The sequence below is a fragment of the Stomoxys calcitrans genome, chromosome 5, assembly GCF_963082655.1.
Source record: "Stomoxys calcitrans chromosome 5, idStoCalc2.1, whole genome shotgun sequence".
Lineage (NCBI taxonomy): Eukaryota > Metazoa > Arthropoda > Insecta > Diptera > Muscidae > Stomoxys > Stomoxys calcitrans.
The window spans coordinates 65,522,435-65,544,964 of NC_081556.1; the positions used below are offsets into that span (position 1 = coordinate 65,522,435).

Genomic DNA, 22,530 nt, shown 5'->3' on the forward strand with positions numbered 1-22,530 from the left:
TTGTTTTTTTTGCATTGTTGGGAGTCGGCTAATACTTACCATAGCATACAACATCATAATACGTTATATTTATGGTTTAAGAAGGACTGAACATGTCACACAATTGACCAGTTCTCTATATGGTATCTGCTTCGATTCTCTTCTCAATATGAGAGCTCCGCAGTTCTTGCACAAGATAGATACAGAGGATACAATTCGCGAGATCCAATAGAGGTAGGAGAATTATACCCCTAAGACGGAGAAGCTTGGTTTTGGAACGTCAATTCTCTACATGCTACACAACTTTTTTCCTTAATTTGAAACATATATACATTTTCTCAATTGGTTTTTTTTCGATCATAGTGTACTATGTTTGTCAATTAATTAACATCTTTCTGTTGTTTTATTTTGGTTATTTTTCCTCTCTCTTTACGTTTTTAGTACATTGTAATTTACGAAAATACAATATAATATCAAAATGTAATTGATTCTAAAAAAATTCATTGAAACAAAATTTAAATAATGCCAAAATGTACTCTTTTAATGTGTATATTTAGTTTTTATTTTTAACTTATCTTGGATTTGTAACTATAATTTTGAAGCTGCACTATAATTTATGAGATATTTGTCTTGTTGTGCTGTGGATCTAAAAAGATTGGTCTGCAGAGGAGCTGTCTCCTCTACTTTAGAATACGACCATTAACAATATATTATGGTCTCTAGAAGAAAAAGGGCGTAAAAGTGGTCGCGTATGCTGACGACGTGGCAATTACGGTTGGGGGCAAGTTTCCCAGCACTCTAAGAGATATTCTTCAGAAAGGACTACGTGCAACAACAAAGTGCGCTACCAAAAGTGATCTAGGTATAAATACGTGCAAGACAGGTGTAGTTCTTTTCAGCAGGAGATACAAGTTGCCTACAGTGGAACCGGTCTCCTTGGGAGGAGATAATGCTCCATTCACAGAAAGCGCAAAATACCTGGGTGTTTTGCTGGACAAGAAATTGAACTTCAAATCCAACATTTTGGAAAAGGCATCTCTTGCCCTATACACCTGCAAGAGAGCCACTGAAAATAGTTGGGGATTTAGACCGCATATCATGCATTGGGTATATACTGCAGTTGGCAGGCCTATAAAGCTATATGGTGTTGTGGCCAAATGAACGGCGCTTCACCTACTACTCAATACTTAACCAGATCCAAAGGATGGCTTGTTTGTGCATCATAGCCGCACTGAGGACAACACCATCTGATGCACTGAATTTAATGTTACATCTTATACCTCTGGACTTTCTGGCTACCCAAATTGCAGCGACCACTGTCGTGAGTTTAAGGGAGCTTTCTCATTGGTCATGTGGTGGCTACGGACACTGTGTTATCCTTGCTACAATATCCGATGTTCCAGGCAGTGTGGATTACACCCCACCAGAGACACTTTTTGATTAGAAGTACTGTAGCACTATTCCTGATGGAACCGATTGGAACTTCGATATCCCTAGTAACAGATGTTATATAGACTTCTATACGGATGGTTTCAAACTAAACGACCAAGTAGGCTTTGAGGTGTTCTTTAAAGATCTGTAACTGGTCATATCGAAAAGTTTTCCCGACCACTACAGTGTGTATCAAGCGGAGATCCTAGCAATAAAGGAAGTGGTGGAATGGCTAAGATATAATGTCATTACGACGATTGGCACAAATTTCTTCTCAGTCAACCTGGCAGCCATTAAATCCCTGGAGAATGTATTTCTGAACACGAAAACCGCCCTCGACTGTCGCAGATCTCTCAACGAGATGGCCGAACAGTTCAAAATTCACCTGTTCTGGGTGCCGGGCCTCAGAGATATCCCAGGGAATTGTAAAGCGGATGAGCTTGCGAGACTAGGAACTGCCCAATCCCGAAATATAAAAGGCAACCCTGGTATAAAGAGAAAACGAGTCGTTTGCTCAAAACGGCTTTGGTCTCAACATAGTATGAGCTTTCTGTATTGATTTGTTAACCTCAATTGTCAAGGCCCGAATTTGATCATACAGTTCTTGTATTTTGAAATTGTTCCACCTTTGGTTTGTGCTCTCCTTGTGGGTGACCTTCGTTGTTACACTGAATTTAATTGCATCATATTTTCTCATTAGAGTATAATCATTCACTTTTCTAAAATTGTAATATATCCCTTCGGGTTCAGAAAATGGCGGTTGAGCATCACAAGCTATGAAGAAAAGATCATGTCTTTAAAAACATGATGCGTTTAGTTGGTCACATAGCGGACTAGAAATAAGATCAATAAGCTATTCGAGCTTGAAGTAAAATTGGTCGGCATTGGCGTATTTACTGTCTGCAATCCAATAACGTTAAGGGAATCAGATAGATTGATCTCACCACCGATTTTGGGTGGCGATCTAAAACGTATCCATAGATATGTTTGATAAGATGTCTATAAATGAATCTGATTGCACGTATCTGTTAGGTCGATAGACACAGCCAAGAAGGTTCGACTTTATCATTATTATCGTATGGAATATTACACTTGATGTATATTTCTATTGCTTCTCCAATTGAGTTAGTGGCATTTCGGTAAATTTTATATCCACACGACTTATTTTGACAGCAGTAATGGAAGCTATTTTACGTTCGACTAATTAGACAAAAGTTCTGTCATAGCTAATTAAATTAAAGTCAAGCCGTCCTTGAAACAGCTCCTGATATCTAAAATTGACATCTATGATAATGTGGGCAAAGAAAATGATAAGCATTAAGGTATATTTTTTTCCTACTGAAAAAAAAACTGAATAAATAAAACCAACACATGGTATTGATAGAACGATATATATGTATTAGATCATAATACTTAAATTTAAACAGGATTAATACAAAAAAATTGTTTTTGATGGGACGGATTTTCTATTAATACTGCTCCACCATTGGATGTAATAGTTTTTATCACATTCTCTCTTCTTACATTTATTGTGCCCTGAAGGATTTTGTAATAGTTTGCAGTAAAATTCTCTTTGATTTGGCTTGGGTTGTTCGAATGAATCCCAATATGATGCAATCTTAAAGGTGTTTTACAACTACTTCTAAATTTCGATAACACCTTAAACATATTTATTTATATATATAGCGTAAGCATTTGAACTTTATTTGTCGTGCCCATTAAACTTATCTTGTTTTTACTTTGCAAAGGGTATATGTCTTTGTACTCAGATACTATCAAAAGCTTATTTCAAAAGCTCAAATTTACCATATCGTATTCCATTTTTACGCAAATCCCACACTACAGCTAAATTATATTGTCTTTACCCGCTTTCTCAATAATTTTATTTCTTCTTCCTCCATGCTCTTTAATTTTCTTAACTCTGTTTCTGCCACTGAGACTCCCTCATCTAAGTGATTTTATATTCGCATCCATTCGCTGCATTTGATGCTCAATTACGCTGAGTTTTTACACAATCTCATAAACTCTTTTTTTTTTTTTTTGATGTGACAATACTTTCTTCAAAGCGCTCGAAATAACCCCCAAAGGCGAAAATTACATAATCCCGAACTTGAATGAAATAAACCCAAAACACAATTAAACAAACCCCAAATTTTTGGAAATAACGCCCAAATAAAAAATTAATTAAACCCCAATGTTTTGGGTGCTATTTCATTGTGACATAGTCCCCAAACAAAAAACAAAATTATGAAATAATACCCAAAAAATGAACCAACCTCTCTATTCATTTATAACATATGAGAAAACTTCACAAAAATTAATACTTTTTCTAATTTAATCTGAAAACTTTTTTAAAAGAATTAAAGTGTATCACCAGCTGCTTGACAAACCGGGCACTAAATTTGTTTGCAGCGTTAGTTAATGCGTGCGCCTGCAGTGGTGATGGTCCTCGCTGTTTAGTTGCTGCCTGTGCCAGCTATGATCAGTTGCTGATACTCGAATTATATTTTGTATATTGGAAACATTTAAGTATCAAAAGTTAAAAAAACTATGCAGGAATTAAAGCGTACATAAGAGAAAATTTACTATAGCGTGTAAAAGCGGGAAGCAGCGCAGGCAAACATTTTGCGAATTGCATACAATAGCCTTTTACTGGGAATATACAACAATTTGCTGTTTCTGCGTCTTCCGGCAATGACTACTCTAATATCAAATAATCCATAACCACATGTTCTTCGCTGCATGTTTAACTTTCAACTGAAAGTAATACGCAAAAATATGAATTCAATGCCTTTTGTCGGACTAGAATTGTTAGGTAATTTCTGGTATGAATTTTCGAACAGGAAGTATCCCCTGTTCCTTAATGGAATGTTCATGGGAAATTTTGCATAGTAGTAATTTTCGCCAATAGCTCGACCAAATGATACGACCTCCAACCAAAAACCAAAAAAAAAAATAAATCCCCAAATTATTTTTTTTTTTTAGTTTACAAACAAAATAGAGGAAAAAACCCCAAACAAGATGAAATAAAAATATTCCCCAAATTACTTTTGAGGGTTATTTAATTTTTTTTCTGCGTTGGAAGTTATTCCATTGGAGGTTATTTCATAGTGACTTTTTTCTCTATCTTTTAACATTAACTTTATTGGTTTTATCATGCATTCAGATGTTGTGGATCGTGTTAGGCGCGGAATTGTGGATATACCCTCCGATGGAGACTTATCTTATTTCTCCACCCAGAAAAATTAGTCTGATGATATCAGCAAACACTGACTGCTGGCATAAAATAAAATTTTTTAACTTTTTGTGTTATATTTTTGAACTTTTTTAAGTTTGAAAACAGCAGAAAATGTTTGCTGTTTTAGCAACATATAACTGCTGCCCCATTTTCAGCAGACTTTCTGCTGTTGCAGCAAACATATTTGCTGTTTTTACTAACAAATTTCTATGAGTGTCACTTGTTTGTTATTCGTGTGTATTATATCGGAGAGCAGATACTCGTGGTATTCACTCTCACTGATGTTCAGTCAGAGAGTCAACATTTTTTACAGGTACTGTTCAAATTTAGAATCAAGCTTTTGATTGGAACCTTCGACATCACTAAATAAGGTCCACATCGGATTATAGTTGGATATAGTTGACATAAAGACCGAGCTTTTGAATGAACTTTATAAGCTCATAAAATGTATTTTTTTACCCAATTCCGCTCCATCCATAACTTTCTTCTGTATACAGAATTTGACCATTTATTTTTGTTAAATTCAAAGAAATATGTCCTTTTTTTGTTAATTTCAAAGAAATGAGGCCAGCGGCACATCTCATGTTAACTACTAACGCCAGTGCATGATTTAAAGTAGGCAATTTGTTCTTTTTAAGACCAGGCGTAATGAAAATTTGATAGTCGAATTCGCGCCATACGTTATACCAAAAACGTAATAAATTGTTCGTCTTCGACAATCATAATACCGTTTTGTTTAGGAGTTGATACTCGACAAGTGGAATAAGGACGATGAAGTGCTATCAGGTTGTTAGTATTCAAGAATTCTGCCAAGGCTAAGCCCGCTCGTTCCAGCTCCGACCTTGGTGGTGGTGTCGGAGAGTCCAAAATCTTACATAATTATGCCAGGTATTGCTTGTTAGATGTAAAGAAGTAGCTGCAGTCAATCAATAAAAATAATAACAAATTTTATTTGTACAATGAAAAATATGTATGTATGTATGTATAATATGCCTTGTGATACTGAAAAATCTAATTTCTATGTCGAAAACTTTACTTTTATCACCTTATTTGAACACTCTTTATTTTTTTACGCAGCTACATGTCACCAAGCTATCAGTTTAATGTCGACCAAAACTATGTCCCAGTTTCAATTGTTGCGGAAGACGGAAAAAGTGGTAGACACGGGAGCATTGTGGGTCCTTCCGAGCAGCTGCAACCGCCAATTCAATTCAAAGATGATAGGGAAAAGGAAGGAAATAGCCCAAATGATAATATAAAAGTTTTACACCAACAACAGGTTAGTTTCCAGGTATCCTCTGTATTACTTTCTTATGAACATATTTATTTTTAGATTACTCCGAGCAAGATTGTGAAATCTGAACCCACCGCAAGGGCCGAAAATTTGGAAACAAAAGGTGTCAGTGCTCTTTCTTCACAAGTTTCACATGTTCCATTAAATAACAAAGATTTACCTGCAATGGGATCGTATTCAAATTTATACCAAAGACATCCTATGGCACTAGCATCACAGCAATTGTCACGCGAAGAGGAGTTGCGCAGGTAGGTTTCCTTAAATAATTAGTATGTGAGTCAAATATTGGACCGGTTTGACCGTGGCTATAATGAGTATTGCTGGCACAACACAGTGCCTTTCTCTTTTTATTTTGGCTGTTACGGCTTACTAAAAGTGGAAAAACGTACGTTTAGGATTGCAATTTGCCACTATTCTTTACGGATTGAGCTAGAGCTTTACAATTTGCATATTGATGAACTAATACAACCAAAATTCAGTGACTAACTTAATATTTGTACTTAAAAGTGACGTTTCCCCCAAAAGGAAAGGGATAAAATTGAGAACATTTTAGTAATTATTGCTAACTCAGCATAATATAAACACACAATAGAAAAATTATGACAGAAGCGGAAAAAACTACAATTGGTGCTATTATTGGCATCATTTGGTAATTTCTTTAGCAATTAAGTTAAAGATTTGATATTTTGAGCTCAGGCACGTCATAGTGTGCCTGATAACGACAAGTAGTTTCAAGAGGTGTAAGGAAAAGTGAAGCTTAGAACACACCAATTGGTTACGTTTAAGTAGCAGTCTGTCATCAGTCTCACTAAGACGTTTCGGTACAGTGTGGTACCATAGGAATAGAGAAGAAAGATGCCCCCGGCCCCATAGCGATCAGCCTCATCCAATTTACGAACCTTCTAGTCAGTGGTTGAAAGATTGGGATTACATTCAATTAGTCTTTCAAGTATCGATTCAGGATCTGAGGTTATCCTTGGTATCCAAACATGCACCATTGGTCGAGGAGGAATATCTTACTTCTTAACTTAATCCAGTGCTACGTCTGGCCAGATCTCTCCAAGCATTTTCAGGGCGCAACGATACATTTCAATTAAGCGTTGATCCCCGATAGGCGACCTCGATACCAACCTACATCGTCACAAACAGGAGGAGACCCAGGAAATTCCGCAAAGGCGTCGGTGTATACAAATGACAAACCATTGACTATCCCCCTCCAATTGTTCCTGGGTGTGCAGCCCTGTCATTCTCCCTTGTCGGCAACTACCATCACCAAGCTGTCCTTAGCGACATAAGAAAAAGTTCTTGGACCCATATTGTTATTGTTCGCCTTAGTTCTTATGGGCATGGGCATGGGCATGGGATGCCCTCCAGGTGACTGTAGCCGTTTCTGAATCTCGACTTGTAGCCTTTGGATTAACATATGCAACGGATGTCCAAGCTCTACTAGGGAGCCTCTCTTCCTATCGGTGATAGTTTTAGGTTCATTCGCACTGTTGCGTCAGCAATTTGACACAAGATTACAACATCTGTATATGGATGTACAAATGATGATGATGCTTTTTTCTATGATGAAAAGGTAACGGATTAAAAAACATAAGGCAAACACACACATTCATATTTAGCGCAGTCTTTCACCTCCTTCTTCGGTGAGATCAAAAATGAAATGATACTGTCCTTGAACTTGAAAAAGAAGATTAGTGGAAAAGATGGACTGCGATAAGCATGTACCAAAAAATGAGATCATTCATATCATTTAAAGATAATTACACTATGCTTACATTATTTTTAACATAAGATTAAAAATTGCTCAAAAATTAAGCATTTGATCATAAACATAAATTCGTATAAAACGAGAATAATCTACTAATGAATCGTCCATTAGCCGCACAATCTTAGGAATAATTAACTGACTCCTTCTAGTAGAATGAGCAAACTTAAAAGGAAACAAAGGACAGCATTGCTTACTTATTTTATAGAAAAACTAGTCGCTTCGCTGCCCCCGATCGTGCACCCAGTATTAAGGTGTAACTGTATTGCAATTTTAAAAGTTTTAGCGCCAAAAATTACGAATTAAAAAAAAACTCTAGTCGGTTCTTTATTTTGCTCAATCCAAGAACCAATTTGTACGTTTTAGTACCTAAATGTACAAATTTCAAAAAACATTTTAGTCATCCCGTACATATTGCCAAGATGTAACTGTATCCCAAATTTCAGAACTGTAGCTTAGTCTGTAAAGAAACCATTTTGTGCGTTTACGTACCAAAATAAACGAATATCAACAAATTCGTTTAGACGCCCGGTACATAGTGCCTAGATGTAACTGTATCACCATTTTGCACGTTTTAGAATCTTATTCGGTGTACCTGTAGTCTAAATTTCAAACCTCTTTTAGTATCTTATTCGGTGTACCTGTAGCCTAAATTGCAAACCTCTAGGCCAGTGTGTAAAGAAAGTACAGTTTTATACATTTTAGTTCCTAAATGTACATATTTCAAAAAAATCTCTAATCGTCCGATAATACTGCCGGGATGTTTTCTAATTTTGAGAGCATAGCTCCATACATATAGAAAGAAACATTTTGTACGTTTATTTCACTACCAAAACGTTAGTATTAAAAACAAATATTCTAGTCACCCAATAAATGTCTAGAAGTACCTGTAGAACAAATTTCAAACCTTAAGGCCAGTCTGTAAGACTGCCGATGTGGGACTGTATCGCGATTTTGAGATCTTCAGCCCAATCTGCCAAGATGAAGCTGCATCACCAATATCAGAACTGTACGTCAGTCTGGAAAGAAAGTACTATTTTGTACGTTTTAGTGCCAAAATATACGAATAATTAAACAATATTCTAATCGCCCGGTACAATCCTTAGAGCAGTGGCTCAGTCTGTAAACAAAGTACCATTTGGTACGTTTTATTACCAAAATGAACGAATATAAAAAAATCTTCTAGTCGCCCGGTACATACTGCCAACATGAAGCTGTACTCCAAATTTCAAAGTTGTTGCTTATCTTTTTGTAGCCCGGTACATACTGCCAAGATGAAGCTATACTCCAAATATCAAAGCTCATTCCGTAAAGAAGAAATCACTTATCAGCCATCATATATTTAATAGTTGAACGTACATGTTAAATTTCAGAGCTCTTGTTCAATCCGCAATGAAAGTACGAAATGGTACTAAACGTTCGTTTTTCCCGTTTCCGGTACTATTTTTCATATTTTTCTATCCCTTTTTCTACCCCCCTTTATTTTGCAACAACAATCGTATAAGCCGTTTACCCTGTGAAAGTTCACATATTTCGTACTTTTTTTGGTACTTTTTAGTAACTTAATGTCCAAAAGCCCAAAAACTCATTTGGACTCCCAATTAAGGTTGTCATAGTGTACATAAGTACCAAAATTCAAAGCTCTAGCTCAATTAACAAATTCAACATTTTGGATAGGGCAAGAAAGGCAACTCTTGGCCTATACACCTGCAAGAGAGCCATTGGCACAAGATGGGGGGTTTAGACCAAGTGTCATGCATTGGGTAAATACTGCAGTTTTCAGATCTATAATTCTATATGGTGCTGTGGTCTGGTGGACGGCGCTTCAAAAGCCCACCTAATGCTCAATATTTAACCGGATCCAAAGGATGGCTTGTTTTACATCACAGTCGCACTAAGGACGACACCATCTGGTGTACTGAATTTAATGCTACATCTTATGCCTCTGGACATTGTGGCTACCCAAATTGCAACGACCACTGCCGTGAGGTAAAGGGAGGTTTCTCATTGGTCATGTGGCGGCTACAGATACTGTGTTATCCTTGATACAATATCCGATGTTCCAGGCAGTGTGGATTACACCCAACCTGAGCCGCTTCTAGATAAAAAGTACTGTACAACTATTCCTGATAGAATTGATTGGAACTATTATATCCCTGGTAACAAAAGTTACATAGACTTCTATACGGATGGTTCTAAACTAAACGACCAGATGGGTTTTGGGTGTACTCTAAAGATCTAAAACTGGTCATATCGAAAAGTTTACCCGACCACTGCAGTGTGTATCAAACAGAGATCCTTGCAATTAAGGAAGTGGTGGAATGGCTAAGATATAATGCCATTATGATGATTGGCATAAATATCTTCTCAGGCAGCCCTGGAGAAATCCCTGGAGAACGTATTTCTGAACACGAAAACCGCCCTCGACTGTCGCAGATCTCTCAATGAGATGACTGCACAGTTCAAAATTCACCTGTTCTAGGTGCCGGGTCACAGGGATATTCCAGGGAATTGGAAAGCGGATGAGCTTGCGAGACTTGGGACTACCCTACATATTCGAGGGATACTGGAATCTGTGGGTATGCCTCTAGCGACATATCAGGACCAGGTCCAAAGGACAACGAATGATAGATGTTCACAAAGAGTGGGCTGTGAACATTCCAAAACAATATGGCTAGTCAATGACTAGAACAAACATCTCAGTTATTGTGGCCGTCATAACAGGTCACTGTCTAACTGGAAAACATGCTGACAGACAGAAGGTTGCCAGCAAAGACTTTTACAGAAGCTGTGAGAACATTGAAGAAGAAGACTATAGAAACACCTGCTGTGTGTTTGTCCCGCGCTAGGAGCCGGTCCGCTTCGCTGCCCCCGACGATACACCCAATATAAAGGTCTAGTTGTATCGCAATTTTAAGACCTTTAGCCTAATCCGTAAAGAAAGTAACATTTTGTACGTTTTAGAGCGAAAATGAACGAATTAAAAAAAAATCTTCTGGACGCCCGATAAATAGTGGCTAGGTGTAACTGTATTCCAAATTTCAGAACTTTAGTTCAATACGTGAAGAAGGTACCATGTTGAACGTTTTAGTACCTAAATGTGCAAATTTCAAGAAAAGCTTCTAGTCATCCGATACGTACTGTCAAGATGTACCTGTATCCCAAATTTCAGAGCCGTATCTCAGTCTGTAAACAAAGAACCATTTTGTACGATTTAGTATCAAAATGTACGAGTATCCAAAAAAAACTTTTAGTCGCCCGGTACATGCCGCCAAGATGTACCTGTTTTCTAATTTTCCGAGCTGCAGCTCAGTCTATAAAGAAAGTACCATTTTGTGCGTTTTAGTATCAAAATTAACGAATATCAAGAAACCTTCTAACCAAGATGTACCTGTACTCCGAATTTCATAGCTGTAGCTCAACCTGTGAAGAAAGCACCATTTTGCACGTTGTAGTACCAAAATGTACGAATATCACCAAAATCTTTTAGTCGACCGGTACGTACTGCCAAGATGTACCTGTATTCCAAATTTCAGAGCTGTAGCTCAATTTATAAAGAAAGTTCCAAATAGTTCCAATTACAGCACTTAACTACGTTTTCTTCTACTCTTGGTACGATTTCAGCACTTCGTATTTGGTACAACTTGTCGCATTTTTTGTCAAGACTACTATAATTTTTACCAAATTATTTAATTTTAACCATCTCCGTTCGCGGTTAAAATAAATAAACTATTTCGGACAATTTAGTTCTTGTTGGTACCAAAATGTACGAATCGCGAAAAAATCACTTAGCCAATATATATTTTCTAGTTGGATCTACTTGTTAAGTTTAAGAGCTCTATAGTTGAATCCGTAAAGAAAGTACGAAATTGTTGTTGTGTTTGTTGCTAAGAACTACAAACACATCAACATTGCCAGTGCATTTGTTGTGAACTTGAACATTCTTTGAATGTCACTGCAAGCGCTTTTTTGTGTTTAGGCCGCATTGACCTACAGCACAGCGACGGGCCGGTTCTTTTGGTTTGTCTGTTTGCGCTCTTTAATTTTGTCCTTAAAATCATTGGCTTATGGAGTTAATAGCCAATTGAATTGGATTTTTGTGCTTATGATAAATCCAAATTGCTAAATTGTTTAACAATAATATAAATTTCTTTATAGGTCCGATTTCAGCAAATTCTTTTACAGCCCTATTCTGAATAACAATTCCCTGGGAGTTTATTCCCTATTCCCCTATTCTGAATAAATATTTACAGGGAGTTTTTGCGAAAAATTCCCCCAAACAAATGAAAGGCAGTTAGGTTAAAAATTTTGAATTTTATTGTTATTATAAAACAATTGAAAGCGTGCTAAGTTCGGGCGGGTTGAATCTTTTATACCCTCTACCATTGATCGCATTTGTCGAGCTCTTTCCACGGTGTCTTTTTTTAGGCAAACAAAGGATAAACAAATATTGGATATTGGAGACCATAGTAGAAGTCATTGTCTAAAATTTCAGCCAAATATATATATATATATATATAAATAAATATATATATATATATAAATAAATATATATATATATATATATATTTATATATATATATATATAGCCCTGACCTTGCACCATCAGACTAGCAATATATATATATATATACAGACAGTCCTGAAAGAAACGAAATGTATTTATATATATATGTACATATATATATATATTACGTGGACTTTCGGTACATTGAAGATGATCAAAGTATATTTAAGCAAGATAAAAACCAAAATAGAGTCGATGTAGTTTGGCAATTTGTTTTGACAGCGGACAACTGTCAAACTATATACAAAAAAAATTAAAAAATAATTCACATTTTCGAAACAATTTCAACACTAATGTCCATATTCCCAAAACTTAAAGTTGCGTTACAGTAGGCTTATTTGACAGAATTCATTTATAGAACTGTTAAATAAACCTACCATAAAGCTACATTAAGTTTTGTGAATATGGGTGTAATGTGTATATCAATATGGACACTCTTACAAAAAAGTTCACTGTCTGCTGAATATTCCTATGGAGTTAATTTTGCTGCGTTTTTAGCAATAGTTTTGTTATTAGAGTAATAGCTCCGCAATATCGGAGCAGCAAGCTGACTGTTGAAAAATCTGTTGTCTGCTGAAAATAACTGTTGCCGCTGCGGGCATAAATATAAAACTACAAACGTAAATGTGTTTTTCAGTGGATGTTTTTAATCCCCACTGAATGTATACTTCCAATTATCGTTTTTCTTTAAATTTAGATACAAAAAGCCATGCCAGTCATATACACATTAGTAGAGTAATAACAAAAAATGCGAGAGCTCAGCCACATTTCGAGATGTATGTAGTCGATGTCATGTGGACAAGAAATCATCTTTTCCTACACGATATCTAAAAAAACTCTAAAAATGCTTAAAGTATTCAAATCAAGTACCAGGTAAACATAAAAAAAATTCTGAGTAGACTTGTGCACTAAAAACAGCAGATTTTGTTTGCTGATTTTGCTAACCAAAATGTTTGCTAATACAGCTGCCTTCTGCTTTTTCAGCAGTCAAAAACTGTTGTTTTGGCAAATTTGGTTGAGTGTATATATGTATATTGCTAGGATGCACTTATAAGGTGAGGTCATGCGAACAGCTGAGTACAATTGCTTTTATTTTTGTTTTGATTTAACAGTAAATCTAATTGTCAAATGCTTGTTAACATAGCTGTGATCTTGTTGTAACATCTTAAACAAATGCTTTATTTTATCCGATATTCCCCAAATAAGCAACAAAACAGTGTTATAATGATTAAAATACAAATAGATAAGTTGTAAAAATAAGTTAATTTTTAAAACCACTTTGACAAATAAATTTACGGCATTTGCCTTTCAAGGTAGTTTCTTTTGACTCTTGATTCTACCATGATAAAGTGCTAATATTTTTATAGATATAATGCGGAATTTCGGTACATTGAAGTTAAGTAAAGTAAAGCCCAAACTAGATTCGATGGGTTTAGAAGCATCTTTTGAAATTGATAGGTTTAACTTGTATTTAAAAAAGTAAATTTTTTTAATTGGATCAAATCTTATGCTCGATTCACAATGGAATCAATTAATTATTGCGCCCCTAGAGGATAAGGAAGTCAAATCGCTTGCAAAGTAGTCTCACCAAATCTGAGAAGAATTAGAGACTTCGGTACATTTATAAATATTTGTCCATATTCACAAATCTTAGTGCAGCGTTAAAGTAGGTTCATTAGACAGATTTCCTTTATAGAAGTTCAAATAAACCTACTTTTAAGCTGTAATAAGTTTGGTGAATACCGGTGACCAAATTTCAGTACTATTCCTAAAAAAAAACATTGTTAATCAAGGTAGATTTAGACAAGATAACGCACAAAGTAGATTTGATGACGATAGAAGAAACTGTTGAAATCATATTTTTAGCAAATGGAAGATCGGTTAATGTGACAGCTACATCGGTTTATATGGCCGCTGTTTCAAAACATGGACTGATTTGGCCCATTTACACTTCCAGCTGACCAACTCTAGTAAGAAGTATTTTTGCAAAATTTCAAGCGCCTACGTTTACTGCATCGAAAGTGAGCATGCTTTCGACAGGCAGACGGTATGTTGTGATATGAAGTCAATATCTCGATGAGATACAAACAGAATGAGGAAATTAGTATGCCCCATCCTATGGTATATTGTCTAAAAATAGAAACAATTGATCCTATGTAACAATGCAGTCAGGATTGTGTTTTCCTACAAAATTTATAAAAATAATTAACTCAAATCTTACTTTAAAAAATCCACAATTAAAAGTAAGAAACGACAAAAGTCCTTACGCCTATCCTATAAGTTGAAATTGGATAAAATCAATATATGGACGCTTTGTCTAATTACGACCCGATATTGATCGAGTTCGGCAGAGGGTTTCAAATGGTAAAAAAAAATTAACAAATTAGGATGGGTGCTAAGATCGTGTTTCACAGTGAAAATTTATATTTATTCACGATTACTAATAGCTTTTGAAACAATAAAATGAGGTGATTTCTTTTTTCATGGCATTCCCTAATTCTTTATGATCAAATTTTAATAAAAGTATTATGTTATCAGTGAGACTTTTGTAGTTTTTCAAAAAAAAAAAATTCTTGAAAAACCTGGGCATTCCACTGTGAAAGAGGAACTTAATACCCACCTTAATACTTCATATAAATATAAACTTTCGTACGCAGTGAAATTAAAAATGGGTCGTCGCACTACGGTTGAACACTTCGAAGAGGAGTTGGTGATAAACTATTTTATAAACGGTCATTTACATTGAAAAATCGCTACAATGGTAAATATAAATGCCTCCACAGTCCAAAAAACCATGGTATCAATCCTGGATCGGGTGGAATATAAAGAAAGAAAGTGTTAAATAATATTATTATAGTTGCTGACGAGAGACTTTCAGCCCCAAAACTGTGCAACGAAGTTCAAGAAGGCGTTAGTAAAGTATGTCGTGTGATTTTCATGGCCAAGACTCGAAAAAAAGTATCACTAATTGAGTCAAAATTCAACATATTTGGATCGGATGGCTTGACCTACGTATAGCGAAGATCAATTACGGAGCTCAAAAAAGAACATTTTATTAATTAAATTTCAAATGTAAAGCATGGCGGTGGTAGTGCTATGGTATGGCCCTGCATGCTGGCCTCGGGTACAGAAAATCCAGCTTTTATAGAGAGTGCCAAACAGATATATTTTCAGATTCTGAAGGATAACTCATTGCATAGCATCCACAAAATAAATCTCAAATGGTTTAATCGTGGGGTATATACAACTGCCCAAATTTATGACACCACCGACACAATGTTATTGAAATGGGCCATATGGAAACAAGCATCAGGAAACGCAACACATATCAAGGACTCAAATTCTGATGGGGACTACAATCAGCTAGATAGAAGTTCGCTAGTGACTTTCAATCTTGTAAGGCCAGAATTTTTAATAATCATAAAGACCTTATGAACTCCTCTTAGTCCTCATCTTCAGGTCGTCGTTTTGAAAATGAAGTTATGGAATGCTCTGTTCTCTGCATAAAAGTTCCTCCTTGCACAGAGGATTATGAGGAATGGTGCTCATTCAGGAATATGTTATCTGCTGTGTATGGAGAATATCCCAAATTATCAGCCGTTCAGAAGTTGTAACAGCTTCGTTTAAAGGCAAGAGGCCAAGCGTCATTTATTGTTAAAAAATATATGCAACATGCAATAGCATGCGATGCCTTGAATGAAAACATGCGAATTTTGATTGATACAAAAAATGCAAATTTGCCCATGAATATTCCATTAAGAAACAAGGGTAAACTACTCACATATCAATGAGTGTTGTCCGATTCAACTTTAGGCTCAATAAGGGGTATCCTTTTATAGCCGAATCCGAACTGCGTGGCGCAGTACGACAACTCTTTAGGCAGCAGTTTTTACATGGCGAAGTACCTCACAATGGTGTCAGCATTAAGAGAGGATAACCACCACTGGTGTTCTTGCCGGGATTTTAACCCAAACTTCAGCGTCAAAGGCGGACAGGCTAACCTCTGAGCTACGGTGGTGGTTAATAACCAACTGAAAATACTTCTCAACTTAGTTTACATAATATTAAGAAAATGTAAAGTTTTTCTTTCCTGTCTAGCGTTAAATCAACCAATAGCTGTACTGACCTCCTTCTTACTTCCTTTAAGTAATAGTCGCGTCTTCTCACGACCTGGATACTGAGGGGTAAGTAAGTATTGGTCTAATCACGCTCCTGTAGAGCCAGTGGACTATATTCGGATTCGGGCCCCATTGCGAGCCTACGGCCCGTCGACATAGTGCCCAACATCTGTTAGCCTTCTCAGTACGCTCCTCAATGCGACACTTATAATTCAGTTTCCTGTCCAAGATCACACCTAAGTATTTGACCTTGTCAGATATCGAAATCGTCTTATTGAGGAAACGTGGTGCGTTAAATTGGCCCACCTTCGTCTTCCTCGTGAACAGGCATATTTTAGTCTTCGCTGGGTTAACATTGAGACCTCTGGGTCTAGCTCAGTCATAAGCCATATACAAGACCCTTTCGGCCCTTCTGCATAGCTCGTTCGAATCCTTACTCCTAAGAAGTATTATGACATCGTCTGCGTAGCAGACGGGTTCAAATCCCTCCCTAGCCAGCATCCTATTACGGATGCTGACTGAGGAGGTGGTCACCCATAGGAGTGGTGATAAAATTCCCCCTCTGTGTCGTGCGTTGTGCCACTTTCTCTCTAATATTTATGCCATGAGATACACAATTTATCCACCTATTCCATAGCATATGGTTTACACAGTCTATAAGGACCGGGTCCACCTGGTACTGGTGTCAATGCATACCTCCAGGGTGTACGTTTTGGCATCGAAGGATTTTTCTATTTTACGCACAACCTCGTGCAGGGCAGCTTCCACCGACATTCTTTTGACGTAGGCATGCTGTTTGTATTTGAGCAGTTCGCTGGATGTCCTACTCTTTTTCATGGTGTCCACAATACGTTCCATGGTTTTGAGTAAAAAGGACGTAAGGCTTATGGGTCTGTAGGCCTTTGGTGTCGCATAACTAGCCTTGCCGGGCTTCGGTATAAACACCACCCTTGCCTCCTCCAGGTTTTCGGAGTATATGTAAGTCCTAGGCACGCTGTGAAAATATTGTCCAGATGAGGCGCCAGATAGACTGCGTCTTTCTGTAGTAACGCCGGAAATATTCCATCAGTTCAGGGCGACTAAAATGGTTTGAAGCTCCTCAAGGATTCCTTTACCATAAATTCCGTTATTATAGACCTTCGATCAACGTCATTATTCCAAGATTCCGGTTTCTCCGTGTCCTGTGGAAAATGGGTTTTCATCAAAAGCCTCAACATATCCTCAGTTTTCTCTGCTCTTGGCGGCGTCATTAACGCTATCGATCAGTTCGCAGAAAAGCTTCCCGGGGGCACGTTTTGTCGCTCTGATAATCTTATTGTACTTCTTGAGCCGTGTGTAATACAAGTTAACTAATCGTTATGGTTAAGTTGTACATCCCAATAAACTTCCGCTTTTTTACGATTTGCTCTTTTATAAAGTCTGCGAACCTTTTTCCCAATATTGCGAATCTCCCCGGTCATCCAGGGTATTTCTTGGGCTGATTTCCTTTCCCGAAGAGGACAACTATCTTCGACATTTTCCTCAATGTCTTCTATGCTTCGACAATCTAAATTATCTTGCCCAAGTCTTCTTCTGAGTAGTCTTCCGAATTTTGTTCGGTTGGTTTTCAACTTATTCCGGAAGCTTATCGGATTCGGCGCTGGCCGTGCTATTCTAAACCTAATGTAGCGATGGTCGGTATTTCATGAGAATGAGTGTTCCATGGGGACCCTACAATCCTGGACCTCATCAATTAGATTTTCCAAACATATTGTCACATCTAATACCTTCTCTCTAATCCGGAGAGTCGAAAGGCAGATAAAGTGACAGCAGGTATGCTGCACCGTCTCCCTGTCTCACCACTGTTGCATCCGACGTTGACAACTCTGGGGAAAACATACAATTCAAATTTTATAACAAATAATGGAGGCCCTCGGCCGAGTACCAGTGTTTGCATAGAATAATTGATAGTTGATATGTTTCGGTCCAGAAACTTTGTTCCAGGTCGTTCATGACTCCTAAATTAAGGCAATATGAATCTTGTTGCCCTTGCTGATTTTCTCCATCAGTGTGTAGCAGTCTCGCACCGGTGAAGGTTTATCTGGATTACCTCAATCATTGGTCCTCCAGTAAATGGGTATCTTGGGAGTAGGTGATAATCTCATCGTCTGCTCCCTGTTCTTTAAACTGCATTGACTTTCCTGTCACTGCACTGCATGATGTTATCGTTGTAGGTTCTTTGCCTAGTCTAGTCTTCCTACTCTTTATAAAGTTGGTAATGGTTCCATCGTCGGGCCCCTGTTCGTTAGGTTGTAATTTGTTTCCATTCCCTGTATTGCCTGACGTTTCAATACTAGGATCTTTACATATCTTAGTCTTCCAAATCTTAAGAAAATGGGATTCTTGGGAGTAGGTGATAGTACCATCATCGGCTCCCTGTTCGTTGGGTTGCATTTAGACTCCTGTCGCTGCGCTAATGCCATAATGTTTCAATATAAGGATTTTTACCTATCCTAGTATTCCGAATATTGATGTCGGGGATAGGTCCATCGTCGGGTTCCTGTTTGTTAGGCTGAGTTGGGTTTCCCGCCACTGCACTGCCTGATATTTTAATATTAGGATCTTTGCTTACCCTAGTCTTTCCAATATTGAGAGATGCCGTGATTGTCTCGTTGTCGGCCCTTGTTCGTTGGGCGGTGTTGAGTCACCTGCCACTGTACGGCCTGATGTCTCAAAATGAGACTTTCTGCCTATCCTAGTCTTCCCAATCTGCTCCCGTAGTGCGCCGTGCCTTTAGTATTAGTCAAACTTGTCACGGAGACTTGGTCAATGCCAACCACAAGGAGAGTTCCTTCCTTCTTCTCCTCCCTGTGAAAGACCTCCCACTTCTCTGCGACCAAACCTTGGCTTTGCCTGCCATGACTCCCAACATACGTTTCGTCGCAAATTTACTGTCCCATCCCTTGATGAAAACCGTCGCCTTTGTGAGCTGAGGGATATCCATCTTTCTCACCAGGTCGAGCTTTGCGCCCTCCCAGGGAGCGTGAATACCTCTTATGAGCTGTTTGACGGTTTCAATACATTCCGCCGACGCAAAACGCAGCATAAAGATGTCCCCTCTATACTCGCAGCTCATTATTTGTATGAGTGGACCCTCTACAAAGTTCCACATATGTTCGAAAACTCTATCGTTAACCAGATCTTCCACTTGGGACCGATGATCTGGTGGAATCCTACCGGATGCACAGCCGATATTGATGACTGCATAAGTCAGCTCATCTCTGTTGTGCTTCCTTGCCACTCTGGCGTAAGAGGGCGGCCCTTACCATTCTCAGCGACCATCTTCCCCTTCCGTGATGGCTGTGGCCTCCGTTTGGAAATCACAGTCCTCCATGAAGACTCAGGGGCCGTGCTTCCTTCTTCCTTCGTTCCTGTTCCGAGTTTGTCTACCTCCGCAGGACACTGTCTGGAATCCCCATTGCGGCCAGCCATCCTTGGTTTTTCCAGAGTACTTGAAAGCGGGGAGCTCTTTCTTCTTCAGTATTTTAGTAGCGTTATGCTCTTCGGGAGATCTAATTCTTTTTCCAGCTTCCGTAGAAGTGCTTGGAATGTCAGTTCTATCCCTACCAGCATCCTGCACTTTGCCCGATTGCGCAGCCGGTACATACTCCTCTGTCTGCTTGTGAGCTTAGCAAAGCCATCTCTCACTTCTGCCGTCATCCCGATGCCCTTATCTCTCGATTCGGATGCGATGACTGTTTCTTTGACACCGTCGCGGTCTGAATTCGAGTCAGAAACACCACCTTTACTTAAAGGCTGGGGACGAACTGTGCATCCCTCTGGTTAATCTGACTCTTCCTCGTTAATTAGTCTGACGACTAGTTGTACCAAAATCTTGTCGCATTATTAGAAAATTGTTTAACATGTCGGATTTGTATTAACTTATTTCCTCTTGCTGAACTTGCAAAGCGTATTAAATCAATTAAATATCCGGGCATATTATCATACACAATTTATGGAAGCTTGAGAGAGATCATATTTGCAAAACTCGGGATGTTAAACGATAAGCTATATAGTAGTTTCACGTATATTAGAAATCTGTTATTCTAGTTTTGGATTAATAATAGAGTAGAGCAGTTTGTAAATAATATTTAACAGGAAAATTATATTTGAATGTTTTAAATGAGAAGTCTGAAGTGAAAAAATAAGTATGACAAAACTCAATTACAATTTCATATAATGGACACAAAATAAAGGGTGATTTTTTTGAGGTTAGGATTTTCATGCATTAGTATTTGACAGATCACGTGGGATTTCAGACATGGTGTCAAAGAGAAAGATGCTCAGTATGCTTTGACATTTCATCATGAATAGACTTACTAACGAGCAACGCTTGCAAATCATTGAATTTTATTACCAAAATCAGTGTTCGGTTCGAAATGTGTTCATTCACCGTAACGTTGCGTCCAACAGCATCTTTGAAAAAATACGGTCCAATGATTCCACCAGCGTACAAACCACTCAAAACACAGAAGGCCGATGGATAGTAAAACTACGTTTTAAGTAACAAAGTCCCAAGGAAATAGGTTTGGGCATTTCACGATATACTTCCCTTATCCAGTACTTACGTATTGAACAGTCTTTAGGCAGAAAAGAATTAGTGACGATCACTTATTACAATCAGTGTGACCGTTTTTGCTAGGTTCCTACCAAAATTATCGTCGAAGAGTTTAATACTGTTTAACATTTTTTCAGAAAAATTGTGTAAGTTTTGATATTGACTATAACTGGGATCTGTTCCGATTCAAGGGATCTGTTCCGAGTTTAGTAAATTCTGGTTTAGTTTTCTCCAAAATTCCTTTCGAAAAAGCTGTGATTGGTAAAAACGTGCTTCCCAACTATCTGATATCAGAATACCCTGCTTCTTTACATCGAACCCAAATACACGGTTTCTGTGACGCCTCAGCAAAGGCATAGTGTGCTGCGGTCTATTTGAAAATACAAATCAAATATTCTGTCTCTAAGATAAATGACGATCCCTTTGACCCAGTCAGTCGCCAATATTAGAACTGTGTGAAGCCGTTTTCCCCTCAAGATTGGTGAAACAGCTCATATCCTTCTCGATTCAGAATTACGATATGTTACTCTGGTGTGGCTCGTCCATTGTACTAGGTTGAAGAAACTGCATATAGCGTCATGTACGATTCCCAGACAATCCAGCAAATATAGGATGCCGTGGGTGTAGCTCTACGAATCTCATAAATAGTCCGTTGTGTTGGCACAGATTAACGTGGCTTCTTTGTCACCTCGAGGATTGGCCAAAGCCCAGACTCTTATCTGAGAATCCTCCAGAAATGAGACAAATAAAAGCACCATGAATTCGATATCTTGGACAGGATTTCAAAATAGGACAAAGCCATACCAATTCTTGCCTGTGTGTATCCCACATTTAGGTTAGGTTAGGTAAGGTTTAAGTGAGAGTCTGCCATCAGACTCACTTAGACGTTTTCGTCCATTGTGATACCACAGGAACAGAAAAAGAAAGATCTAGACTTGAAGAGGTATATTGCTTTGCTGTTATTGACTAGAACAGACGTCTCAGTCATTGTGTCAGTCATTACAGGTCACAGTCTAATCTGAAAACATGCTGATAGACTGAAGGTTGCCAGCAACGACTTTTGCAGAAGCTGCGAGAACATCGAAGAAGAAGAGACTAGGTTAGGTTACGTTAGGTTTAAGCGGCAATCTGCCACTTAAACCTGGCCGCCTGGTTGTCTGAGAAGATATTTATGCCAATCGTCGTTATGACATTATAGCTTAGCCGTGTCACCACTTCCTTAATTGATACTCTTCCTTTTCGATATGACCAGTTCTAGATCTTTAGAATACACCCCAAAGCCCACCTGGTCGTTTTAAAGTCTATGTAACTTCTGTTACCCGGGATATCGTAGTTCCAATCGGTTCTATCAGGAATAGTGGTACAGTACTTTTTATCAAAAAGCGGCACAGGTAGGGTGTAATCCACACTGACTGGAACATCTGATATTGTATCAAGAATAACACAGTGCCCGTTGCCGCCACATGACCAAACATTTTCGCTACAATTTGGGTAGCCACAATGTCCAGAGGCATAGATGTAGCATTAAATTCAGT

General features: G+C 37.9%; 1 protein-coding gene across 8 annotated transcripts in view; it reads left to right on the forward strand.

Annotated features, from left to right (window-relative positions):
* Positions 1 to 22,530, forward strand: part of LOC106092016 (zinc finger protein 609) — a 342,622-nt gene that overhangs the window by 261,879 nt on the left and 58,213 nt on the right. For all 8 annotated transcript variants that reach the window (XM_059368812.1, XM_059368806.1, XM_059368804.1 and 5 more), the window contains 2 exons: positions 5,726 to 5,927; positions 5,982 to 6,190. In XM_059368812.1, coding sequence (XP_059224795.1) covers positions 5,726 to 5,927; positions 5,982 to 6,190 — 411 coding nt within the window. The remainder of the gene's footprint in view (positions 1 to 5,725; positions 5,928 to 5,981; positions 6,191 to 22,530) is intronic.